The sequence below is a fragment of the Urocampus carinirostris genome, chromosome 20 (assembly GCF_059441175.1).
Source record: "Urocampus carinirostris isolate Australia breed hairy pipefish chromosome 20, RoL_Ucar_1.0, whole genome shotgun sequence".
Lineage (NCBI taxonomy): Eukaryota > Metazoa > Chordata > Actinopteri > Syngnathiformes > Syngnathidae > Urocampus > Urocampus carinirostris.
Window position 1 is genome coordinate 8,506,248 of NC_142368.1, and position 27,994 is coordinate 8,534,241.

The 27,994-nt window shown below is 39.8% G+C and overlaps 1 protein-coding gene across 1 annotated transcript; it reads left to right on the top strand.

The window, feature by feature from the left end:
- Nucleotides 1–27,914, top strand: senp6a (SUMO specific peptidase 6a). Its single transcript, XM_088325262.1, has 23 exons — nucleotides 1–157; nucleotides 2,567–2,660; nucleotides 2,729–2,792; nucleotides 5,353–5,441; nucleotides 7,514–7,645; nucleotides 7,771–7,844; nucleotides 10,266–10,321; nucleotides 11,320–11,677; nucleotides 14,953–15,185; nucleotides 16,738–16,869; nucleotides 16,957–16,990; nucleotides 17,157–17,345; nucleotides 17,436–17,629; nucleotides 20,170–20,294; nucleotides 21,107–21,223; nucleotides 21,296–21,421; nucleotides 22,302–22,394; nucleotides 22,467–22,687; nucleotides 24,911–24,984; nucleotides 25,059–25,168; nucleotides 25,241–25,309; nucleotides 26,271–26,421; nucleotides 27,349–27,914. Exons 1-23 carry the CDS (start codon nucleotides 127–129, stop codon nucleotides 27,583–27,585), a joined length of 3,003 nt encoding a protein of 1,000 aa, XP_088181388.1. The 5' UTR covers nucleotides 1–126; the 3' UTR covers nucleotides 27,586–27,914.
- The last annotated feature ends 80 nt before the right edge of the window (nucleotides 27,915–27,994 follow it).

Consider the following 27,994-nt stretch of genomic DNA (forward strand, 5'->3'; position numbering starts at 1 on the left):
TTGTGTTCCGGCGGTGAACGAATTTGTACCGCTAACTTGCTCAGGGCATCCTTAGCTTGAGCCCCGAAGAGGGGAAAAAAAGGCTAACACAAACCAAGAAATGAGCAAGTAAAACGTGGATTAAACATGGCCCACAACGCAGGCCAATTCTTCCAAGGTAAGCTCATAGTAGGCCGGACTCGGTTGCTGTTTTCTCGCTGGGCAACACTTATTTCGCGTGCCGGTGTCACCTCGCCAATCCCAACAAAATAGCAGTAGCGGCTAAATGGCCAATGCTAGCACTGCTTATCTACAAAGTGTAAACATTAAAAGCTCACCAAGGCTTATCGGCGTCTTCGGGCTGGGGAGTCGGGCACGGAATATGATTCGGTTCTGGTTCTGTTCAGTGTACACAAGTAAGCAATGTAAACTAGCTGCAAGTGTAAGGTAGCTAGGTAACTGGAGAGTGGACATGGGGAGGCCTTCATTTGGTCGTCTTCTGAAAATATTTTACATTGTAAAGCCTCGTTGCAATCACAAGAAACTAATCAGCACACTTTCCGACCTGATTCTACTAATATTCATTATAAAGTGTCCAATAGGATCTATTTTTAGTGTACAACAAAATACTAGTCAATTTTCCCCTTGTCACACATATTACACACATGGTGTGTATGTAGTGTATATTTGTATAGAACAGGGGTGTCAAACTCATTTTAACTCGGGGGCCACACGATAGATTAAACATTCTGTCGGGGGCCGGACTAGTAGATTAAAGAGAAAGAAAAATAAATAAAAGAAAGAGGGAGGGAAAAGGAGAGAGGGCGGGACAAAGAAAGAAGGAGAGAGAGGGAGAGAGCGTGAGAAACAAGAGATAAAAAGTCATGAGAAAGGGGGAAAAGAAAGGAGGAGGAAGAAAGAAATCCAAAGAGAAATAGAAAGACAGGAGAGAAAAGAAAGTGCAAAGGGTATGAAGAGAAAAGGAAGTTGGAGCAAAAGAGGTTAAAAGACACAGAGAGAGAAAGAGACAAAGAGCAACATGGGAAGAGAAAAAGAGAGACTCAGAGAGTGAAATAGACAGATACAGAGTGGGAGAAAAGGAGTAGTAGAGAGAGAGAGAGAAGGAGAAATATAAATAAATACTACCGGACTTACTGTGTGGAGTTTGTATGTTCTCCCCGTGCTTGCGTGGGTTTCCTCCGGGCACTCTGGTTTCCTCCCACATTCCAAAGACATGCATTTCAGGTGTTGTCCCTAGTGTGAATTAGCGAGCGAGTTGTCTGTCCCTGTGTGCCCTGCGATTGGCTGGCAACCAGTTCAGGGTGTCCCCTGCCCACTGCCCGATGATTGCTGGGATGGGCTCCAGCACCCCCGCGACCTTACTGAGGATAAGCGGTGCAGCTAATGAGATGAGACAAGTACAATGTCTTTGTGAGAGGCACCTGGCTTTGGCAACATCAAGTTGACATATTTCAACCTGCAGCTTTTTTTTTTCTTGCGCTTCTCTGAGTGTTGTCTCGCGGGCCAGATTCAATTCCTTAGCGGATCTGATCTGGCCCGCGGGCCGCCTGTTTGACACCTGTGGTATAGAACATGATATTCATTATCAGGAGAGAAATATTACATCACTAAACGTTCATAAATGATTAAAACCTCTTGTTGTCGAAAATACACTTAGTATACATCTCATCTCATCTCATTAGCCGTACCGCTTATCATCATTAGGGTCGCGGGGGGCTGGAGCCTATCCCGGCCATCTCCTGGCAGTGGGCAGGGGACACCCTGAACTGGTTGCCATCCAATCGCAGGGCACACGGGGACAGACAACTCGCTCACTCATTCACACCTAGGGACAATTCGGACCGGCCAATTCACCTGAAACGCATGTTTTTGGAATGTGGGAGGAAACCGGAGGAAACCCACGCAAGCACGGGGAGAACATACAAACTTCGCACAGGAAGTCTGGAGCTGGATTTGAACCCACGCAGGAGGTTCCCATGACATGAACTGTGCCGCACAAGCGCTAACCACTGCGCCGCCGTGCTGCCTACTTAGTATACAATTTTTCAAATAAATAAAAATAATGGTCATTTTTCGGTCATAACCTAAATCGGGGGTCTCAACCTTTTTCAAGCAGAGAGCTACTTTTTGTTACTAATTGGAGCAAAGGGCACCCAGTTTGTTATGTTTTTCTAAAAGGACAACTTATGTTATTACGATGTTGTTACTAGGTTTTTACCAGGTGAATCATTGGAAGTAGGATTGACTAGACTCGGTCAACCACAAAAAACTTGAAATTTTACTTGAAATTCACAAGGTCCCAGCACTAGTAAGCTACTCTCAGAACAGGTCTGCGAGCACCTCAGCTGTTCTTAGGGGGCACCCTGGTGCATGCTGGCACCATGTTTGAGACCCTTGGTCGAAATTATCCCATGAAGAATTTCCTTTTTGGCACAATGCTTTTTCAATGTTGTACTAGCTTGATTAAGAGCAGGTTTCGGGTTTCCAAATAAACTCTGAACCACTAGCTTTTCGTACTTTGGTAGTTATTATTGTTACGCTTGTCTTCCTTTTTTTGAACATAAAGCTCTCGAAAGATCAGAGGATCGTCCAGATGGTGGTTACAAGCACAAATGGGGTTTCCTGACTCAAGTTAGCCGAGAAGATGAGGACAAGCACTAGTAAGAATACCTTTCCCAGAACTTGTTACCATTTGGAAGGTTAACCTACGGCTGGCTTGCATCTTCAGTTCTGGCGTGATGACCACGCAGGAGACTCACACAGAGGCATCCATGTCCTCTGTAGCAAATGAGGTAAACATTGGTGAAGCGTAACGATTAACATACAGTATCAATTCAGATTCAGATTCAGATCTACTTTATTGTCATTCTAGTACACGTGTATACAGAACGAAATGTCGATACATCTGACCCGCACAGTTCCTTGAATGTACAGATATAAGTAAAAGTATTGTATTATGGCTACGTATAGTATTTTACCATAGTGCCGATAGTGCAAGAGGAGTAGCTAACCAGAAGTGCAAAATGGGCATTCAGGTTAACAAGTCAGGTAAACAGTAACATTAACACTGTAACAATAACGCTGTAAGTACAATAGTGCAGAGAGCAAATGTGCAAGGAGTGGCAAGCTGTAAAGAACTGCCAATGTTCCCCATATCATTTTGTGAGAGTAAAGCGGGGGTCAGGAACCTTTTTTGACCCAAGGATCCATAATATAAATAAACATATTTTTTTTTATGGGAGAGAGAGCCACACAATCTATTTTTTACAGATTAAAGCTAATTCTTTGGCACATTTTATCTCACTGTCTTATGTTTGATAAAATAATGATAAAATATTAACAATGACAGACAATCATCCCTCCTGGAGTTACTTAAAAGTGTTGAGGGTCATTTTTTTCATTTTTGTCCTTAACAATGGTTTCAAAAAAAGGTGCAAGCAAAGTTATTTTTTAAATATGTCACTAAATACTGCAAATGAGGATACCAACGTATTTATTTGCAGTGCAGATGGCGCTGGGCGAGGAGGATTAGTGTGGTGCCCTGTGTATATACCACTCACCCAAATGGCTCTTGGTGCTTTGCTAGAGCTTTTGGGTGTTTAAAATTTGTTCTGTGGCTTTTTATCATAAAGGGTTTTAACGATAAACATGTATTGTTTAATGAACTTCCACATAAAGGATTTTTTAGCCATCTACAGCCAAAACGTGGTCTGTGGGTAAAACTCTTTGACTGTAAACTGCAGTTAAAATTGTGTCCTATAGATATAGAACCCTCTGAGCAGTCTGTATTGTTTCGGCTTCGCACATGCGACAATCGGCTCAGCATGTAACATTATATAAATGTTTGCGCAAGTTCTATTTTTATCTCTGAGCCATATGTACTCATGAAACGGGCTATAAATGGTTCATGAGCCGTATGTTCCCGACCCTGGGTCTAAAGGGATCCAGGAAGAAAAGTTTTACATTTTTAATTCAAAGTCATCTATCCGGTGCATTTTTAGAGCAAAATCAAGAAGCTAGATTTATGATAAATGTGTGCCCTTCTAAAGTATTGAATGGTAAAATACACTTATTTTGAAAGGCATTGACACAGCAGCAAACAAGTCACACCCACATAGCATGGTAAACAAGACAGGAGTTGAATGCAAAAAATCTAGTGTCCTATTTTCTCACAGCAAGACAGGCTTGAGAATTGTTATACGGCGTACACGAGTTAATGATCCAAAAACGTATAAAATATGGGGAAAACATAAGTTGACAGGTATGGTATTGTAACGCGCAACTTATTAGTGATGGCTGGCTGCCGGACTTTTGATAAAGAAAAAGGTGTCTGCACATTGTCACCAGCCACTGAAATTTGTCATGTCACGTATCATTGAAAAGCTTCAACTCTTGGGATTCAAGATATGACTTCAAAATATTCTCATCAGAGAAACATCACGATTAGTCTAAAACAAGTTTCCCTTAAAACTATAAAGCTGGCGTAACTCAACAATTACATCCCCTGGCTGTCATCAAATTTTTTAAATGTTCGCAAAAAAATGGCCTCGTTACATCAAGGACAATCAGTGAACTTTTAACTATTTTAAACATAGAACTTCTTTTTATTCTAAGCAACTTTAAAGTCAAGCAACACAGAATTCCAGAAAAACAAACTATACAAAAAAAAATGTATATATGTATATTAACTATTCAGACTTATGAAAAACCATTAAATGAATTTACTTTACTATTTACAATTCAAAGCTTAACCGGTGTAGGCTGAAAAAACACCACTTTTAAAAACATTATAAAAATACAAAAACAAAAATATCATTAGTCTCGACTCTCTCCTGAAGATTGGCATTTAGAAACACCAAGAGCCTAACCTTTAAGGAATTGATTCAGGTTCTTCTATCAGTGATAGATAATGCACTCTGCTTTGGAACAATTAATATAATGAATCATTTTTTAATTTCGTTTTTGTTTGGAGATCACTTGTGCTGTGCCGTTGCTTCTCCCCCTCTACTCAGCGAACGATTTAGCGCAGCAGCAGAGATGAAAGCAAGCAATTAAGAAACCAGATATATTAACCAAAAGCGAGTGAGAGGACAGAGAGGGTGCCATCGAGTGTTTGCAATCTTTTATGAGATAGCTTGGTTATTTTGATTAACTTCACTTTTATATATATTTAAAAATATGATCTTTTTTAACAACACAAGTTTCTGAGATTCCGCCAGGGACTGTCAATAGCATCGGAAACACTGTCATGCCATTAACTCTTGTCTAGATTGTCCTCTTAGTTCAGATGTGGTCACTCTTACCTCAGTTTAATTTATGCCACTTCCTCTAACTGCTTTTGTGTGCACGCAGGCTCCCTCCTTGAAGCACTTTACCTCCGCCGACCCCATCAAGACATATGAAAAGCGCTCAAGCAATGTCGAAAGGCACAAAGAGCTCAGGTACTGCCCTAACATACTCTATGGACATTTTTAAAATGTTGGCTTATTTTGTGTGGCAGCACGGCGGCGCAGTGGTTAGCGTGTGTGCGTCACAGTTCGGAGGTCATGAGATCGAACCTTCCTGTGTGGAGTTTGCATGTTCTCCCCGCACTTGCGTGGGTTTCTTCCGGGCACTCCCTCATTCCCAAAAACATGCATTTTAGGTTAATTGGCAGGTTCAAATTGTTCCTAGGTGCGAATGAGCGAGTGAGTTGTCTGTCTCTGTGTGCCCTGCGACTGACTGGCAACCATTTCAGGGTGTCCCCTGCCCACTGCCTGAAGATAGCTGGGATGATAAGCGGTGCAGCTAATGTATGGATGGATTATTTTGTGGCAAAAAAAATAATATCTCCTGACTTGATTTAAAATCCAGATGTGTTTTTTTTAACTTTTTGGGTAGATTGAATAAGAAATAATTAATTTAAAAGCAGGAAAATCAAGATTTTTACTTTGATTTTTTTTCTGTGCAATTTTATAAGGAAGATGTGTACGATTGCCACAAAGCACACAAAAGAATACAAACTTTTTAATTGTTTTGGGTAGCAGCAAAATGGCGTACAAATATGTCAGTCCGCTCTAGATGAGCCTCATGTTATGAAAAGTAAATGCAAATTTATTGCCTTACTAGTTTTGAAAAATTCACGTTTATTTGGTAGTGTATGTAATTTTGCTTATAGTCTAAATCAGTTTTGTTTTTGTCTTTTTAAGTGATGATTTCATTATAACAAGGCACTAAATAATACACATTGTCTCTTTAAAAAGCTTCATAAAATGAAACAAGTTTGTGAAAATTTTTCCACACATTGTACATTGTAAAACGCTTTGGGAGGTCTTCATTGACTTGAAAAGCGCTATATAAATGCAGACCATTTACCATTTAAAAAAAATAATCTGGTGCTACAAACTGCTGGGGATGAAAGTTACTGTTACTCACCTGAACACTGAAAGAAAGGAAAGGTACTGAACGATGGAATGCTTTTTTTGCAAATATAAAATTTGGAAATTACCTGCGACACATTAGGCAAGGACTCCCGGCACTCTGGTTAAAAAACACCAGCCAAAAAGTCGTACAGAGACCCTTCGCTACTTCGCACTTCATTTATTGCTGGTTCACTCCTTTGCGGATTTTGAATTGAATTGTCTTTATTGTCATTGATATTATTGTAATAGTTCATTGTGGTCAGAGAGAGCTCACAGCAAGTGCTGCACAGGATAGATTGTCTTTGCCAGTATTGGGTGGGTGTGACTGTGATAGGCTGGTGTGAATTGTCAGTCACACAATGCACAGTCCATGTCTCCGATTCAAAACAAACTAGGTAGGTCAGAGGTTGCTAGCTTTTAGCGGCTAGTTACGTAGAAAAAAAATCATCAATTGATTGAGTATATGAGGAAAGTCAGTGGAAAGGAAAGTAAGGGTAATCACCACCGTATGCTCGATAGATTATCTCCGGGAATCCGCTGAGATGGCGTCGGGAGACGAAGCAATTGTGAGGCTGAAGGTCCGAACTACTGCTACGGCTAAGCTAACAACCCTCACAAGCTACTCCTGTGGAGCCTGTATTTTCGCAACGGCAGATCCATTTACCATGAAATAAATGACCTGGACTACAACTAGTGGAAAACCGCTACATTTTGGACTCCTTAATTTTTGGCTCAAATTGAAGACACCGGATGCTAGCGTGCAGCTAGCCAGAAGTTCTCTAAATTGCTTTCTTACTCAAAAAGGAGAAGAACCTCCAACTTTATTTTTACTTTTGTGTAATGACATTAAAACTATCCATTCAACTAAAAGTATGTGTTGTGTGTTGCTATTTGTAGATCTATAGTTGTTATTGCGTAAAGTTGTATACTCTGTCGGTAATGACGTCGTCTAGAGGTAAGTTTAACACTTTGGGGGCTTTTATGAAGGTGCAACGCTACTTTGCTGAGTTTCACTTTTCCTGGGTGGTTCTGGTCCTCATTAACCGTAAAAACCGAGGGATCTCTGTATTTGAAAAAAGGTTTGGTGACAAGCCGTCTTTGTGTCCTTGCAGCTTAGCACCATCTTCAATTACTGCAAGCAACAGCTTCATCATAACCCCACAGCCTTCACAAGTAGTAGTCCTGCAGGGGCGACGTTTCCAGCACGCACAGCTGACTCCTTCGCTAAGGAAGCCTAGCCATAGGTGACCGCCAGCTTGTCCTGTTATTTTTGTGGTCTATTTTATTCGCTAGCTTTCCTAGTTTGTGCTCAAATGTTTATATTGTACCAAGGTGAAGATGATTATGATGTCCCTTGCTTCGTACACAGGACCGAGTCAAGTGCTGGCATGGAGCAGATTGCAGAATTGGACAAAATTGTGCTCACTTGTGTCGACGAGTCAGGTTTGTTTGCATCACATGCCTTTTCCATTCATTGTTTGCATCTTGCTTGCAATTTGGATCTATCTTAACACTTTTTTTTTCAATTCGAAATTGATGTTACTGTGCAGTTTTTGTTGGGGATGTCCGCATCAGGATTCTTGAGCCTTGAGTCAGCAATTTTATCGGGAATCATTATTTGTACCTAGTCCTCAATCAGATTGAAGTTGTGAGGAAGAAAGGAACGTATATAGTACCTCCCTTATTTTTCAATCATGTATTCCCTCTTGTATGGGCAAAAGGAAGGGTGTGTGGCCCAAAAATGCTTTGTAGAATAAGCTAACGCTCAGGGCTTTCTCCAAAAATTATTCATTGTCTGTAATGCACTTCAAAAAACCAAATCACGTCATACTTTCTGGATCCATTACCAATCAAATCAAATATTGCAAGCCTTTTGTTATGTTCGTATTGCTGATTATGGCTAACAGCCTACTAGGATAGATTTGACAATATTCCAATATTTTGAGATGGGATATTTGAGTTTTGGCCATAATCAGCAATTTTAAAACAAAAAAATGCTTGTAATATTTCAGTTCATTTGTAATAAATCCGGAATTTATTACATTTGGGGGGTTGAATCGACTCTATTGTCACCATACTATTACAAAATATTTTCTAACTTCACAATATTAAAAATGGCACATTTGGTAAGAAAGCAATGTTAATTGGTAATGTTTTGTCAATTTGTGTTCAACCTTTTTTTTTTAAATAAAGACATATTTATTGCCAATAAACATTTAAAAGTATCTATCTATCTATCTATCTTAAAAGGTATTTCTTGTGAGATCATAAATATCCTAGAACGAACAAACCATTTTTTATTATTTTTAAGATGTTTGTTTTCCATTTGAAATATTTTTTTAATTAAGTGTAGAAAAATATTTATGACCGTTTGTACGGGTGCTTGTAATCCTTGAAAATGTTTGAATTTTGATGTTGTTTTTGTCAAGGTTCGAAAAGTGATTGAAATCTGGTTGGAGTGCTTGTAAATCCTTAAATGTTGCCATGTTTCCCGACAGTCTGACCACACATTAAACTAAAACGAGTCTGCTTAAAAATGTCCCTGACACGCCGGCTCTGGTGGTTTTACTTTGCCATTGCATTTCTTCTTTCTTCGCTATTAACAGCAGTCCGCATTGGTTTGTATGGCATTGTCACGTGGAGCATCATTGACCCCTTCGGGTCATGCCCAAGAGTTGCATGAAACAGGGAGGCTGACGTTTTATTTAACAATGGCTGGAAAACAAAGTGCAAACAACGGCTAAATTGAGTTATTATTTGTAGATCTATAGTTGTTACTTTGTTAAAGTCAGGAGTGTACAATTATGTTGCATTACATTTTTTGTGTGCCGAACCACAACATCATTCTTCTGTTATTTTTGTTAAAACTTCGACTTCTTACACATGATAATTATTGCATCGTGAATTTTTTCCGTAATATTTTGTTGTGACTTTTGGATTTCATGACATCTCTAGTTCCTATAAGAATATTATTTTTTTATAATTAAAGGATTTTTCTTTTTCTTACATTTTCAAGTGAATGAGTGAATGTATTTTCTTGGTTTCATTTTAGAATTAGATTAGTCTTTTATTTGTGTTCGATAACATCGTAGTGAACATTGTCAAGTCATATTTATTTGTGACACCCTTAATCACAAAGAGTCTCAAAGGGCTGCACAGAACAAGGACTATTGCAAACTATTTTTACAGACTATCAACATACATATTATCAACATAAAGTATAGATAGATAGATAGATAGATACTTTGTTCATCCCCGAAGGGAAATTCACATTTCCAGCAGCATCCCTGAGCTGAGAACAATCGAGAACAATGAGGTCATTCATATGCTATAGAGTAGAGGTTTAAGTTTAAAACAAGATTAGACATGGCATTCCAGGATGAACGTATAAAAGGAAAATAAGATGAAGAGTGTCAGAATAAATAGGCAAAATATTTACATGGTAGCGCATGGAGACTAGTTGTAAGTGCATTTTTACAAAATTGCAATGAAAACGAGTGCAATAACATTTCGCGGCAACAAAACTTTTCTTAACGTAGGCAAGATTCTATATTTTTCACAGTCCTGTGCACTTGTTTAGGGTTGTAATGGCCCTGGGGAAGAAACCAGACATGGGGACTTGAGACTTAGTGACTTGGACTCGAGTCGACTCGAGTCGCTGTTTTTATGACTTGTGACTTGACTTGGACTTGGCAATCTAAGACTCGGGACTTGACTTGTGACTTGACTTGCCCAAGAAAAAAATACTTGGGACTTACTTGGGACTTGAAGGTGAAGACTTGAGACTTACTTGAGACTTGCACATGTGTGACTTGGTCCCATGTCTGGAAGAAACCGTTCAAATGTTTGTCTGCATGCTTTCAGATGAGGAGAATTCGAATGCCAACAGTCGTGACCAGCAGAAGAGCAAAGCGCCTGGGGTAAGTGCCACTTATGCTATGTTCACACGATGCAGGGCCTGATTCCCATTTTATCTGCCTGTCTCCTAAGGCAGTGGTCGGCAATGTTTTTAGTACCATGGATCGGTTTAATGTATGACCTTTTCTAGCCCAATAATAAAATTAGTAAAAATAAAAATGTGGTTTTATGGATACAGAGTTTGTATTGGTCCTTGAGATCCTTAAAAATGCTTGAATTTTGATGTTTTGTTTTCAAAGGCTAAAAAGTGCTTGAATTTTGGGTACGGTGCTCGTGGAATTTTTGTCATTTTCTCAACAAGTCTACTTAAGATAACACGAATACCTTTCTCTGGTGGTTTCGCTTTTCCTTTGCATTTCTTCTTTCTCATGATTGACTGCAGCCTGCATTAGTTTGTACGGCATTCTCTTATGAAGCGTCATTGCCCCCTACGGGTCGTCCCCAAGAAGAGAGGTGCATGCTACACCTAAACGGGGAACTATGAAATGTTTTTTATTGCAAAGATTATGTATCAATTATGCACATTTTATTATTGGCCATGCAAAAAAATAATGTAGTAAATGTAATGGGAAGAACTTCCTGCAACTGAAAATGTAAGCTACATATTACTGTTATTTTTACCCAACACCTATATGGGGAGATATTTGTCTTAAAAACATATATTAGTGATTCACTCCAAATTTAGAAATTACATGTCTTGATAAATTCACACGCATGATAAAAAACGCATATGTCAATCGCAGATGTAGTTGTGGTTCTGCAAGATACACGATTCACCCCAGATTTCTTTTAACGGTGAAATTAGAATATTGGCTTTGATAGTCTTTAAAAATTGCATGAATTTTGCCATGAAAAGTTGTAAAAACCAAGAATACATTTTATAAGGACTATATCCGGACTATATTTGAACAATACAATGACTCATCACTGATTAAACACCACCGTTCAAGGTGGTTATGTATTTTAATTCAAGAGACAAAATCTTTTTTTATACCCTCAGTCTGCACCCATCTACCAGACGGTGTGTGGCAAGTGCAGCAAACCGAGCGAGAACAGCAACGAGTGTGGTCACTGTGGGAACAGTCCAGCTTGTCTGCGACTACAGCAGGAGCAAGGTCTTCTACCACCGTCGCCTAGAGCTCCCCTCCGTTTTCAGCCTTGCAGCGTGCAGGGCTTCTTTAAGGCATCTGCCGGTGGCAGGGGCAGGTCCCCCCGCATTGAAGCTTTGCCTGCTGGACTCACAGGCGCCAATGGGCGATCCCCTCCATTGGCAAGCGCTTCCTACTGCTCCGGTACTCGCAAGTCACCCAGAGGGAGACGGAAGGCGGTCGCCCAACAGAACAAAATCAATCATCCCAGTAAGTCTTTCTCTTGGCCAGATGTTTCGGGATGTTTTACTCAGTACAAAGGACATTAGTTTAAAAGCATATCAAAAGTTTTTTGTTTATTTGTTTTGTTTTTAAACAGAAATCAAAATAGGTTTCTGGGGTTAGTACAAATTAAATGTTAAAAAGAGAACATTTGCCCTTTTCATTTCCAAAAAAATTGTCATTTTGTAGTAGCTCCAATTTTGTGTGGCGTTTCATTCCACAAAATGTATGCCTCATCTTGTACCTTATGTTTGCCATTGCACATGATGAAAAGGATTCACGTTTCGATTTCAATTGAAACCGTTTTTTTTCCTTTTAGTTTGATTATGGAAGGATGTTTCCAAATGGGCCAGCTGTTACAAAGATTATGTTTTTATGATTGGGAAAATGTGATATATTTTCGAAATATTGCTCACCCCTAAATTGGATACTGGATAGTAACTATGGCTTTGGGACCATTCGCGGTCCATCAACCATTTTTAGCAGACCGCAGCATAAACTGAAAATCACACTTTCTCCTAAAAAACTGTTTCAAAGAATGCTGATCATAAAATTGGTGTATCCAAAATAAATAAATACCGTATTTTCCGCACTATAAGGCGCACCCAAAAGTCTTAATTTTTTTCAAAAGCTGACCATGCGCCTTATAATACAGTGCGCCTTATATATGGATCAATATTAAGTCGCAAAGTCTTGCAACTAAGGCAAGCAGCCGCCGACTAGATTTTCCCCCGAAGGCGAAGTCGTCCGCGGTGTATGCTGGGATTTATATACCGGCGTTTCATTTCCTAACCAATGTGTCAATCATCATTTGAATCGATCACTATTGGCTAAAGTTATTCGGAGGTAAAGGGGGCGGATCCTTTTTATCATTTACAGTTTCCTATAGGCTAAAGGGGCAAAACAAAGCCTGCAGTTGGCCGAAAAAGATGTGTCAATCATCAGTTGAATCGATCACTATTGGCTAAAGTTATTCGGAGGTAAAGGGGGCGGATCCTTTTTATCATTTACAGGCTTGCATAGGCTAAAGGGACAAAACAAAGCCTGCAATTGGCCGAAAAAGATGAATGTGAATAGCTTGTTGGGTAGAACTACGGCATAGAGGAAACATGTTTTACCATTCTGTATTTGTAAATATTTTACCCTCCTGGATTTACTACACTCACGGATTTAAGAGGACCATGGTTGCACATTATTATTGAACGCAATGACTTCGGTGAGCTACTCCGGCTATATATTTTCCCAGTATCTTGTTTCAGAGTGATATTGATGTTTCTGTGATGGGTCTTTTTTTAAATTAAACTCAATTCCAAGTGTTTATTGTCATATGCACAGTAAAGTTGCGAGCGAAAAAGAAAATAGAAACTAAGGAATGGTTGGCATTTCTTGAATCCCAAGACTTTAACCTTCCGAATGATATTTGGAACGATGCATTTGAGTGACATCGTACGGACACCGCATCCGCGCGTGTCTACGACACGTATTTGCTTCTTTGCAAGCTTTCGGAATGTTAAGGGGGTAATCAGTTTGACTGAACTATCTGACTGTTTTGTCCACGTTCCCATTGTAGAGCCTTATAATCCGGTGCGCCTTATGTATGGAAGATATAGGACCAAAAACTATTTTTTGGGGGTGCGCCCTATAACCCGGTGCGCACAATACAATCTAGCTCTGAAGTGCAAAAGGGAAACCACCTACGGGAGAGCCACTTTGTCACACTGAGATTTCTAAAACTCTCCTGTGTTTATTCTTGTTGATCCGGGCTGTAGCTTTCCAACATTTTGCTATTCTGATGAAATTAAAGATAATTTTGCTGACAAATCAAAACAATAAAATAAGACTGGTTTGTACGACCATCAAACTTAAACTGAACGATTCTAGCGGCTGTGTTTTGTGACGCTAACCTTAGCTGTCATAGCTGCAACGATAAAATACACAGTGTCCATGTTTCGTAATATTTGCTAGCTGCTGTTTGGTCAATGCTAGCATTAGCAACATGCAGACACGTTGAAGCTACTTGTAAACTTAGGGCTGCGTCTGCAAAAAATATGGGCTGAATTTAGGCTTACGGCCGACTGAAAATCCCATTATGCATGGATTTATTCATCCGACATTTTTTTTTAGTTTTAATTAATGCTGAACTGGAGGTCGGCAACCCACGGCTCAGTAGCTGCATGCGGCACTTCAGTGCTGCGGAGTGGTTCCATGGCGCTTTTCCAAAAATGTTTACAAATTGATATTCTTTTAATATGGTTTCTGTATTATGAACAACATGACACAAACACTGCTTACATTTTCCACTGCTGTAAAAATAAAGATATCTAATTTCAACTACTTCAGCGGATCTATCGCACCATTTATCTCTCCTCTGTGTCGCTTGTGTGGGGGCCAGGCGCTGCCTTTTTTAAAGGAGCAGCGTCACAATGTAACTCTTGCTACACTCTTAATTTCAATACAGAAGTCACATTAAACGGGCAAGAAGCCAATCCTGTAGTAGACAATTTTTAGTAACAAAGAAGCTGTTAAATGACTTAATTTTAAATAAAAGATTTTTGTCAGTATATATTTGGAATGACACTTAGGGATAGTATTGTGTTTTGTTGCTCAGGCCCAATGATGGGTGCGTTGTTTTTGTATCAAAAGAGAGCGAAAGGAAGAGGATGCTGCTTACCCTTGTTTGACATTCGCACAGACATCAAACTGAAACTGTATTCCTCGATTTTACTTTTACCTAACCTTTTCAAAAGGCTTCTGTTTTATTTTTTTTATGAATGCATGCCGCGTTTTATCGCACTCTATTTGTTGCCCAACTAAGGGGCACGCTATTCACGTTCCATTTTGTTGTTGTTTTTTTCGAATGGACACCAAAAATTGGATTTCTATATTGAATTACTTTGATTAAATCAATTTAGTAATCCAACATACTGTAATTCATTATTATTGTTAATAATGAGTGATTGAAGTTTTACTTGAGGTGGTATGGTGCATTATTCTCCACAGGATGCGCTGCATCCAACTTGTTCATTTTGATAGAAGGCTAAAATTGATACTACAGCATGTGTTTCATTCATTGATGGATTATAGAAGGTATAGTTTTTAGCAGCTCCAGACATTTTTTGTACTATATGGTTCTTTCAACATTTTGAGTTTCCAGCCTCTGTGCTAATCATAGTTTGGTTTGCCACAATATGTGAACCTAGATAATTCCCTTTTATACCCACTAAAGCAAATTTGTAATCAAGGGACTGCATTGGTTTCCACAGTTGTCTTGTCCAGTGATGATGAGGCCAACGATGGTAGCACGGGAAGCGCAAGCCGACCGGACAGCGTCTCACCGCAGCCTGCCGACTCAGCACATTCATCGCCTGCTCCTTGCGGCGGAAGAGTGGAGGCTGCTGTGAAAAGCAGCAGTGAGCTCGATGACCCAAGCATTGACTTCTTTGAGGATGTCAATATGAAGATTGTCATACCACGCAGAAATAGAATGAAGGACCAGGTTGGTTTATTTAATTCTCATTACAAAGTCTTGTCACATGCAAAGTTGTCTGCTTACTGCATTGCCACTTTAAATCAGTCATAATTAGGCCTGTCGCGATAATAATCAAATGTTTCAATGGGTAAATAAAAACGAGGTCCATAACTTATCCTGCATGAGTTCAATCTTTCTACCATGAATACTGAATGAGAGAAATTATTCCACTTTTTGCATTGTCACCGCACTCATTTGTGTCGGCGATCTAGCAGATTGATCAGTAAACTGCGATACAGCAAGGGATTACTCAGCGTTTGTACAGGTGCTGAAATCCTTGAAAATGCTTGAATTTTATGGTTGTATTTTCAAAGTCAGGAAAATGCTTGAATTTTGGGTGAAGTGCTTGAAAATGCTTGAAATTGTTGCCATTGCCATGTTTCTTGACAGTCTGACTCTATAGACCTGGCAATAAATTAAGAAAACTGGGAAAAAAAGTGAGTGAAAACGATGCTGACAGGTCTGCTCTGTAGGCTTGTCATTATGGCGTTGTCTTGTGAAGCATTACTAACCCCTTCTGGCCTCCCCTAAAAGGACAGCTCTATATTGAAAATTGGCTTTCGGCTTCCAAACGGCTTCTCAGACATTTTTTTAATTATATATGATCAATAATAATAAAACTTTATGCACCAAATTATTTAGTAATGAGTAATTTAATATGTTTTGCAGGGGATCCCTGAAAAGCACATATAATATAAACTAAAATATTTACAGATCTACAAAAAAAAATGTAAATACAAAACGATTTGAGCTTTTTACACACTGAATAGATTTAAAGTCGAACTAACACAAAATCCCTTAAAATACAAAACAATACAATAAAAATATTAACTATTTTGTGCTACAGATAAATGATGAAATGCAAAAAAATAAATCATTTAACATTTTATTTTAACCAATTTTGACAAACACATTAAAATAACAGCAGAAGATCAGCAATCGATTAAATGCACTCTGCTTCGAAGGAATCAATAACATTAAAATTAGTCCAAATTTGGTTCCCTTTTCTGCTTTTTATACATACAGTACTTTCTTTTCGTCCTGCGTATTGAACTCAATGATTATCAAACACCTATAAAGCCCTTTCTGTGTTTGTAAACAAGTGTGACATAGCCAAGTTGCACTTGCAGTATCGAAGCAGAATGGCAGAATTCAGGTCAGTTCATAGCAGCTCTTTGACACAAAAAGATCGTAGATAAAAATAGCCAAAAGTATGTCCTACCATCAAGTTAACACCTTAATTTTAATCGTCAAACTCAACTTAAAAAACTCTTATTTCCTCCAATGGAACTGGAAAATTCGAAAAATTGGCCTTGAAAGGGTCCAAAGTGCTTGATTTTGGCCATAAAAAAGGTGTACTAACCTGGATTACTGCATTGGGTATTTAATGTCAAAGTGTGTAAATTTTTGGGGACGCCATGTTTGATTAGAAAAAAAACTACACAATTATCCATACTTACCATTTCTTGTTTCAAAAAATGTGACAAGTGAGTCAACTTTTTTTATTTTTGGGCTTTAGTTTGGAAAGCAGCCGAGTTCTCCAAGAAGTAAACGTCCCAAAGTGAGTCCGGCTCGGTGCAGCAGCATCATCCTGCAATGTCGGAGCATTCGTGTCGGAACACTGCGCAGAATGGTGACCAAGCCTGTTGTTGTGAGTTTTTTTTTTAATCGTTTGTTTTATTCGTAGTGGTATAATCTTTCTATCGTAGGTGCTTTCATCATCTCTTCTCTTTTGCAGTTTTCCGTGCATCACATCAAGCTTGAAACTGAAGGTACGCTTCCTCTTTCATTTTTATCTCTCCTGACACTGCCTTTTAAAGAGACTAAATCGGTGTTAATGCTACTGGAGAAATAGGAAAAATGGCTTTGAAACCCCTTGACATATGCTTGATTTGGCCATGCAAAAGGTGTTCGATCTGTATTTGTGTGCTGTGCCAGGGGCCGAACAAAACACTGTGGAGAACGTGACCCTTTCAGCGTCAGACCTCATCAGCTGCGAGTGGTGTAGCGTCCGCAAGCTGCCCGTCTTGTTTTTCCAGACCACGCCAGACGAATGCGTCCGTCTGCGTACTCAGCTTAACATGACGCAAGAGGAAGGTGGACAGTGGTACGACTGTGCGGGACAACGTAGGTTCCTCAGGGTTCTGTGTCCAGGTTTTCTTAAATCATGCCTGTTTCGACGTGGGCAATCAACAAAGTTGTTTGTCATCCACTCAGAGTTGGACGAGAAGTACATTGTCCTCATCTTCATGGATGGCCTGGATCTGAAGGAGCAATCAATCCTGGAGGACATTTTGAGCGAGATTGGGCAGAACAACAACATTAGCAACTTTCCTGCCAAATTGTCCTTTGATGAGGCCAACATGCGTCTGGTAAACTTCAACAAGGCCACGAAGCAGAAGCAAGATAAGGTATCTCCTATGAATAGAGTAAAGGTCAAATGAACAGATGTACATTACATTAATCCCTTGCTCTAATGCGGTTACGCTACTTTGCGGATTTTTTTTGTTCATCGTGTTCGGCATTCTGATTGGCTATACAGTTCTGCCTGTGATTCAATAACGTTGCAGTGTAAAACATCTCGATGAACCTACATTACATATGGGCAAATCTTTTTCAATTAAGGTTTTCTCAAATCCATCAGGTCAACAAAATGCTCCGGACCGACAAAAGCACCAAAAGGGCAGGCATACATGGCTCTTTTCATGAGTGGATATCAGGGATGTGATTTTTCCGCTAATTCGCGGAATTCCGCTTTTTTTATCTTCAAAAATAAAATTTTAAGATTTCCGATTTTTTAATTGGTAAAAAAACCGATTTCGTCCCTACAGCATTCCATTTTAGTGTTTCCGTAACTGAAATGAAACGTACTTGCGATTGGTTGAAGTCTCCGTGTTGACCAATAAACGCGCTTGTTATAAAGGCGTAGGAGTATGCCATTGTTCATTTCTCACACGTTTTTGCCGAGTGTTTAAAGAAAGATGTCCGAGATCGAACGCAAAAATGCTCCGCGAGGTAAAGAAATTGATAAGATCGTAAAAAACAAGTTTCGATCGGACTGGTTGGAGAAGGAATTATCTACAAATGTTGGAAAGAAGACTGTGACGAATTTGTTCAGTGACTTTATTCGGAAGATCGATCGTGCCGGGAAAGCGTTTTGCATTTGGTGCCATGATACCATTGTCTATGGTGGGAGAGGTTTCAAAGCTCTTGAAAGTCATGCAAAGAGCAAAAAACACGTGAAAGAACTCCAGTCAAGAACAACAATTTATTCCATCGCTGGTAGTTTCGGTGCCCAAACGAAAACTCCAAAACTTTAAGGCCTCCATCCCTTATTGACACCACAAACGGAAGCGGTAATAGAGAGACGTGATCCACCCCAAAAACCTGTACCAGTTGCTGATAGAGTCGTGAATTTTGAGGTAGGTGGTAAACTTTTCAAATTTATTTGACAGTTTTCCCCTTTTTTTCGAAAATATTATAACGTAATAAAAATGGCCATAAATATTTAACAATTACAATAATAGATTTTCATGTGTACATTACACCAACACTTTACTGTAGGGCCTATACTTATTGTACTTTCATTTATAGATAACATCTTCTGCTATAACAAAGACATTTGTGGTATGTTCTAATATGAGTTACTTTTCATTTGGTCATGATACAATTATTTCTTCATGAAATTTGAACTCTTCAACATGATTTATGTGTTAACTTAGTAATCACATGAGTTAGATATGATGATATTCTCAGTGATAGTTTTTAAAAGCAAAGGCAGTCCAATGTTTTTTAATGTGACTGATTTTGAGTTGACTTAAACTGTAATTTTATATGGGATAGTTCAAAATACATTGAAAATTGATGCTGTTGTTTTGTCTATTTCTTTGTCATCTGAGTGCATTGAAAGTACTTAAAAAAACGTAAAACCCATGAGCTCCGGGGGGCTTCGCCCCACTTGTCCCTCCACCAGGGCACTGCCCTGGACCTAGCTGGGTGCCCGCGGCCCCCAGACCCCCGCCTAATTTTCAGATAATTTCACTTTGGTCAAATCACATCCCTGGGATATGGCTCGCGGAGCCATACATGGCTCTTTTCATCAGTGCATATAGTTGCGGGGCCATACATGGCTCTTATCATATTAAAGTTCACTCAAACATATTTAATGTGTGTTGTTTCAAATTTGATTTGCTTCAATGGAGTTAAGCACCCCCGCAACCCTACTGACGATAAGCGGTGTAGATGATGGATGGATGGATAGAGTTAGGCACTCGAGGCAATGTAAGACTGGGAGTGAGAATGATAACGAACACTCCATACATCTATCCTTACTCATTGAAAAATGTTAAAAATGTCTCCTGTCCTACTGAAACCATATATTTTTCCATTATCAAACACTTTTGAAAATGTGCCAAGTAGCCAAAGACCCGCATGTGCCTCCAAAGTTAGGCGAGTCGAGAAGTCTTACCTTAGTTTGCGATAAAAAGCATATTCCTTTGCCTTTTGCTGCTTTTGTGTGTCCAGCGCATTTTGTTGACATGATGGCTTTTAGAGATCAAAAATATTTGCACATCCATAATGTGGTTTGTCGAGCTGTTTATGGACTACTCAGACCGTAACGTAATTGTTGTGCAGTCAGACAGGCAGTAAATAGGCAGGCCAACTGTTTATCCAATCAGAATGCAGAACACAATGCATGATGACAATCTGCTAAGTAACTAAACCGCATTAAGTATACGGGAATACAAGCAAGGGATTACTGTTAATGGTTAGTTTGCATCTCTAGACATAAGTTACACTATATACAAAGTTACGTCATTTTTAGCGTATCTAGCAGTCTGCTTGAAAATATATAGTGGTCACAAATGGTCCCCTTTTGGAAAATCTTTCAAAATGAGTAGTGGTCAAGTGGATTTCCATTCAAATTTCAAGTTGTCTGTTCTGTTTGCAGCTGAAGGGCATTTCTGCCGCCACTCGGCGTTCTCCAATAACGAGGACCTTGACCGCTTCGGCCTTCGACCACGACAACCCGGACTTGGCTGACTTGCTCTCTACCTTCTCCGGGCCAGTTGTCAAGTGAGTGCTCTGACTGAACAGACTCGCTCTGCCAAGTGATTGCTCTTGCTTAGGGTTCATACAGGTGCTTGAAATCTTTGAATGATTGATTTTTAGTGTTGTGTATTCACGGATTGCAAAGTGCTTGAATTTTGGGTAAGTGCGTGTAAATGCTTGAAATCGCTGTCAGGTTTGTTAACTAGTCTGCTTAAAAATGATGGCAGTCAATGCTATCTGGTGGCTTTGATTTGCCATTACATTTCTTCTTCCCTCGAGATTACAGCCTCTGGCATTAGTTTGTATGGCATTATCCTATAAAGCGTCATCTTCCCCTATAAGTCGCGCCCAAAAGTACAGGTGCATGCTACACTCAAACGGACACTATGAAATGTGTATAAGTGCAAGGATTACGCATTAATTATATACATTTATTATGGGCCATGCAAAGAATCAAGCTAGCCTTTGCCAGTGGTAAATTGTAATTGCAAGTGAAAATATCTTAATGTCATTTTGAGCCAAAACATTAAATAGGGAGAGATTTGTCATAAAGATATTTAAACACCTATTGTTCAGAGGCACAAATATATTTAAGATTTACTTCAGATCTAAAGATCATATGTCTTAATAAATGCACATGCAAGATTAAAAATTGCAAAGTTAATTCGCAAATATATGATTGGCGCTGCAAAATACATGATTCACACCGGATTTCTTCTTTTAATGGTACTAGAGAAATTGGAAAATTGGCTTTGAATGTTCTTAAAAAGTGCTTGATTTGGGCATGAAAAGGGTGCACAAACTCTGCTTGTTGCTGATGCACGCCTGTCTTCCAGGTTGATGGTGTACCCTCCTCCGCCGGCCAAAGGGGGCATCTTGGTCACGAATGAGGACCTCCACTGCCTTAACGAAGGAGAGTTCCTTAACGATGTTATCATAGATTTCTATTTAAAGTAAGCAGTGCTGCTTGACACACTTCGTACAGATTGCATTCCCTTGTTATTTCATGCTGTGTTTTTGGCTAGTTATTTAGTTTTGGAGAAACTGAAGAAAAAAGACGCCCAAAGAATCCATGTGTTCAGTTCCTTCTTCTACAAGCGTCTGACCCAAAGGGAGAAGGGGAGCCTTCCTGATAAGAGCAACAACCTTCCGTCAGTATGAGCATCTAAGACAGGCATGTTAAACATGGGCCTCGGATGGGAACCGGCTCATTGGATAATTTAATCTGGGCCACCAAAAAAAAGCAAGTCTCTAGCCCATTTCTATCAATACTTGGGATTTTTTTCAGATAAATAAAAACCAAACGCTCCTTCCCACCGCTAAATTGCAGTAAAGTTGCAAAAGAGCTGATGTCCAGTCAGGTTTCATGTTCAAGACGATATTGTAGGAGACAAAACCATGTGTATCATTGATTGTTATTCATGTTTTAACAACTTGCATGGCGGCCTAGCTCTAACCAGTGTACTGATACTTGGGTGGTTGTGTATTTGACAGAACGCCTTTAACAAATATTGTGCGGTATTTTCTCAGCTTTATTATTAGTTTGATCTGGTGTTATTGCACGTTCGCTGCCTAAACTTATTTTGTATTTCCTTTTTTTAACCATTTTAAAGTAACATGAAAACGGAGACAAGCATATTTTTGTTCGTAGCTTGCTCCTGAGTTTGTTGTTTTGTGATGAGTTAATTCAGCTGTAAAGCTGCATTTACTCAAATATTTAAATGAACCAATTGTTATCATATTAAATGGCAAACATGAAAATAATTTTTACCATTGTGTAGAAATGTGTAGTGCTTAAAATGATACCATATATTTCTTGGTTATAACTTGTAGGGTAGGCTACAAATGTAGACTAAATGATAAAGAATACAACTTAAAAACTTCAAGATGTTTTTACTGAGCTGGCCCACTTGAGAACATAAAATCTGGATACGACCCCCGGGCCAAACCGAGTTTGACATGCCTGATCTAAGAGATCTACCAGTAAAATGCAAAATATTTTCTTGAATTGTTGGTCGCTTTCTTTCAAAGGATCCACAAGCGCAAGCACAACAGAGTCAAGACGTGGACGCGGCATGTAGATCTGTTTGCCAAGGACTTCGTCTTTGTTCCCATTAATGAGTCGTGAGTTCCTGCCTCAGCACCAGCAAAGGGCGACATCTCGGATGCTCTAACAGCACCTCTTGCCTCCCTCAGGGCTCACTGGTACCTGGCGGTCATCTGCTTCCCTGGGCTCAACCCCGTTTTAGAAGAACTTTCCCCGGACACTGACGTTCCGAACGGTACCCCACGGGATCCTACTTCACCAGGGGGTAGCCCATCTCGGGACAATCTGCCCCAGGATACCATTTCGGAGAGACTGCTGCCATCACATGACTCCACCGCCAGCAGTGGGCAGGCTGAGCTGCAACACACCAGTCAGTGCTCTATGTCAAAAATTATAACAATGGAATGGATGTAGCTCAACTTTTTCTTGTACATTAGAGGTGGGGTGTATCGTTTGTGCTGTCCCTAAGAAAGTTAAGAGTTAAAAATATTCTCTATTTAGTACAATCATCCCTCTTCTTACAAGACTATTTTTTTTCAGGATTGTGTTTGTACCTTGAATTGCTCGTGTAATGAGCTAACGTTGAGCACCCAGGTGAACAGCTATCAAACACATCTTCCTGATTACTTAAAAAACATTAAAAGAGTAATTAGACGTAAAAAAATAATACAGTAATAAGATGATATAAATGAAATGAATTAAGTTTTTTATGAGCGCCCTAACAAATGCTGTGGAGGAGTGGGCGGGCGGTTTCAAGGAGGAGTCATGAAGATTGCAAAACTGTCAATGTATTAACTTTCCCAGTCTTTAATACATTTTTGATAATTTCACATTGTGCATGCCGTATAACAATTTTTATCCAGGAACATTTTTTAAAAGACCATTTTGCCTGTAATCTGAATAGTCTCTGTTACTAGTAGCAGGCGACAACGTCATTGTAGATTGATAATTTTGTTGCGATATTCTACATAGTCTGTCTTAATGTGAGTAAATAGTTGCCATGTTGTGTTTGTCAGGTTTATTATTGCGTAATAAGGAGGATTTGCAATTAGTCATACTGCGATCAATTGGCAAAAGTTTACAGGTATGAAAGCGAGAGACTGTTGTTGATACATATGTACTTAGAGTACACTTAAAGTCACGGTTACTGTACTTTAAATGAACGTATACACCAACAACTGTACAGCACATTTTTCCCCTGTCGTAGTTTGCATGAGCAAACTGGATGAGCCGATCCTGACAGTGAGCTTTCAAAAGCGGTGAGCGGTCTCTAGTGGTAGCCTCTGTGACTGCTTGTGAACTGTATTTTCCCTTGTACTACAAGCAAGAGTTATACCAAAATTCTCTTGAGGAGAACCATTTTATGTGTTAACGATGTCCAACAGAGTTCTAAGAACCCTAATGCTTTATTTGCCACTGTGCCTATCTGCTTTTGGCTCACTATTAGTAAAGCCGTTTGGGGCAGGACACATTAGGGAGGCATTAGGTCAGGAGGTAGAGCGCTCGTCTTGGGATCAAGAGATCGCAGGTTTGATTCCCGGCTCCTCCGTGTTATATGCCGAAGTGTCCTCGGGCAAGACACTGAATCCCTAATGCCCCCAATAAGTAGGTCGGTGCCTTGCATGGCCGCTTTTGGTGTGTGAGTTTGTGTGTGAATGGGTAAGTGTGAAGCTCATTGTAAAGCGCTTTGGGAGGTTTCATTGACTTGAAAAGTGCTATATAAATGCTGACCATTCATCTCATCTCATCTCATCAGCCGTACCGCTTATCCTCATTAGGGTCGCGGGGGGGCTGGAGCCCATCCCAGCCATCTCCGGGCAGTGGGCAGGGGACACCCTGAACTGGTTGCCAGCCAATCGCAGGGCACACAGGGACAGACAACTCATTCCCTCATCATTATTATTTTGCCGTGCGCTCGCGTGCCACTATCCTAGACTATTGTTTGCCAGCCATATGATGGGCCTGTATTTAAGTCCAAGAGGCTAGGTGAGGGTAGTGATTTTAGCTACTCTGTAAGTGATACGTCTTGAGTTTGGTCCGGTTTGTGAAAGAGCGCATCGTAAAAAAAAAACCATGTAGCAGTATAGGAGGACGGGTTGAACAATGCTTTAGTAACAGGAGTAGCAACATATAGTGCTTTGCGTTTACTGTTGACTTAGTCTTTGTTCAGTCTTTTTTTTTCTTCTTGAAAGTCCGTGGTATATTGATCAAAGGTGACTCTTCTAGTGTTACACCCAAGTATTTGAAGGTTTCCATTGTTTCAACTGTTTATGTGTTTCTAATGTTGTTCTTTTATTTTCCTGACATCGATTCAGAGATGAGCGGCTGTGCATGATTCTGTGATATGTTTGCGTCATAATAGTCCAAGATGAATTGACTATTAGAAGTGCAAAAATGGCCGTCGTCTGAGTATTTTAGATATGTTATGGTAGTTTGATTGCCTAGCCCTAATTCTAAGTATATGCTGCTGTAAAATGTTCGTCGGTCACAAAATGACCTTGGGTCATAGATTGTGTCCAATCAGTCTTCTCATTTCCCTAATGTTAACAATTTGCCTCTGTCACATTTTCGACTAACCCCCGTTTTGTTGTAGGCGAGTTGCAGAAAATCCGAGAACATTATTCACATGACGAATCTTTAACATCTGATGAGCAGAGCTCAAGTCAGGTATGGCAACCTCTTCTGTGCTCCAAATGACCTTCCGGGCGTCACTGGATCACCAAAACATTGCGATTATGCAGGATGAGTGCAGCGACGATGGCGGGGCACCAGCGGAGGACGCCTCTGTTAGCGATGCCTCAGACATGGCTCCGCCCTCTGACTCCGTTCCAAAAGCCAATCGCTGCAAACAGTAAGAGGGGTTGGGATGTATTGGTTCTCATTGTCCAGCATAGAGCATTAGGCAAACCTTTGTTTTTTGCAGGCCCTGTATCCTCATCATGGATTCCTTGCGTGGACCTGCCAGGTCTACTGTGGTGAAAACTTTGAGAGAGTGAGTACGCCATTTAGACATTTTAAGTTGAAATAATCTAAGATGTTCCCCGCGACCCTAATGAGGATAAGCGGTACGGCTAATGAGATGAGAGATGAATCTAAGATGTTGTAGCGTATTCAGGAGGTCGATAAATGAGTTTAATAAATAATTGATTGACAAAATAATTTGTACTAGCTTATTGTTTGAAATAAGTTATATTCAGGATCCAGAAAGGAAATTGTTCCCATGTTTCTCAACAAGTCTGCATAAAAAGTGAAGCTGGCATTAGTTTGTATGGCATTGCCCTAAAAATGGGATGCTGCACCTGCAAAGGGCACTATGAAATGCGTATTAGTGCAAAGATTACTAATCAATTATGGACATTTACCCAATGGCCATGCAAAAAAATTAAGGTAGCGTTTCCCAGTAGTATATTGTAATGGAAAGAACTTCCAGAAAATGTAAGCTACATAGTACAGTCCTTTTCCAACCCAACACCTATATTTGGGGAGAGAGTTGTCTCAAAAATATATACACACGTATTGTTCAGATCCACAAATATACCTGCGATTTAGTCAAGATCTAAAAATCATGTCTTTATAAATGCAAACACAAGCTTCGCATATTTAAATAGCAGATACATTTGTGGATTTTCAAAATACATGATTCACACCAGTCTTGTTTGAATGGTCCTGAGAAATTGAAAAAAATTGATTTGAAAGTCCTAAAATGTGCTTGAACTTGTAGGAGGTCTACTGACCCTGTGATTGATTCAATCACAATTGTGAAGGAAAATATTTTAACAACGTTCATCAATTTGACGGATACAGACCAGGCCTAAAACATTCCTTTATTTGATTTCTGTCATTTTCGTGTCGTGTGGAATCCAGAGGGAAAAACGTTGAACTGTCGAAGGTTGCAATCTTCTCTACAATGTACACTATATTTGGAACTCCAATTGAGCATGTTCCTATTTTAGGTACCTGGAAGTAGAGTGGGAAGTGCGCAAAGGCACCCAGCGATCGTTTGGAAAAGAGGTCATGAAGGGTTCCAGCCCTCGTGTGCCTCAGCAGGACAACTTCAGCGACTGTGGCGTTTACATCCTGCAGTACGTCGAGAGTTTTTTTGAGGTGAACATTTCGCTGTTTTTGTGTGTGTGCGCCGGATGTTTTAGTTCAAGTGTTTTTGTCAGGGCAAGTAAATTGCTGGCCACTGAACGTTTGTTTGGCCTGCAAGTCAAGGGATGGGTGAATTTTGGGCTGCATTGGATAAAAACTTGGACAGAGGCGCCCGGCCAGGAACAAAAGTCTTTGCTTGACTTGCTTTTGTATCTGCCAAAACAGTTTTGATTTGATGCCTTGGCAATATGGCAAAATGCAAATATAGGCCCATTGAATTATCCCAACATGTATCTCTTAATAAATATCCATTCTGGCTTCGAAATTTACATTTTATTTTCATTTTGTTCATTAACAGACTTTCATAAAATACATTTTAAAAGATTCAAAATTGAAGCTAAATGACCTCTCACAGGGCCACACGCCAATAAGGGCGGAAAGAAGCACTGCAGTACTGCCCTGTACTCGGAAAAAGGTGCACACAATACAAAATCTAACAGCTATTTTCAACATCCCGAAAAAAATATTCGTATTCACCTCTTTTTCTAACTCGAACGTTCGTATGTAGGGGAGTGTCTATACAAACAATGGCTACCATCATTTTTAGCCAAAACCAAATAGGGAGAGATTTGTCTCAAACATATTTACACAGATTCTTCAGCTTTACAAATATTTTTGTGATTTACTCAATCTAAAAATCATATGTCTTAATAAATTCACATGCAAGATTAAAGATATCTTATGTAATTAGCTGATATATTTATGGACCTGAAGACCACATGTGAAGATTTGTGGATCTGCAAAATATTTCCTTCACACTGGATATGTTCTTTCAATAATTGGAAAATTGGCTTTTAAAGTCCTTGAAAAATAACTGAATTTGGCCATGAAAAAGGTGTACAAACCCTGAATTTCAGATTTTTTTTTTACCCTGTGCAGAATCCTATCTCAAACTTCCAGCCGCCTATCAACCTCACAGAGTGGTTCCCACAGCAAAGGATGAAGAGCAAACGTCAGGAGATCACTGACCTCATCCTGCGCATCCAAGCTAGACAGGAAGCGGATAAAAACCGGGTTGAGCGGCTGAAGGCCACCCCCCCTCCCTCCGAAGAACCGGAGATTGAAGAGACTTCTGGGTCCGTTGCAGTTCACACAAACCTTCCTTTCTCCCCCTGAGCTCAACAACCCCCCACAAGAAACGGGGGGGCTCTTGGATTTTTCGCTGCTCATGTTCTGCTTCCCGATCTCCCTTCAGCAACATCTTTTAGTTTGTATGTATTAAAAGTCCAGCGCTAATGTTGCTAGGGTAGTCGGTTTGCACACATTCCTGCCACAAGGAGGCGATATATTTCCGAATGAAGTCGCAGGTGTTTTTCAAGCAAAATTCTCGTTTTGACAAGCAGTCCTAGTGCGTTTTTGAGGAAATTGATGAGGTTATAATGCAGTGGCAAAAATGTGATTTTTGTAAGAAAAAATATTGAAATAAAAGAAGCATCATTTTGTGACATCTTCAAAACACAACAAATACAAGACTGAGAAAGGGCTCGTAACGGCAAAATAAAACCTTGACTTGGGAATGCCAAAA

What these genes read in the sequence shown, in the direction of transcription:
- senp6a (XM_088325262.1), top strand. Translation starts at nt 127, where the DNA reads ATGGCCCACAACGCAGGCCAATTCTTCCAAG. An exon ending in GAAGATGAGGACAAGCACTA is followed by an intron (nt 2,661 to 2,728) that starts GTAAGAATACCT and finishes TTGCATCTTCAG; the next exon opens with TTCTGGCGTGATGACCACGC. An exon ending in GGCTGAGCTGCAACACACCA is followed by an intron (nt 22,688 to 24,910) that starts GTCAGTGCTCTA and finishes GTTTTGTTGTAG; the next exon opens with GCGAGTTGCAGAAAATCCGA.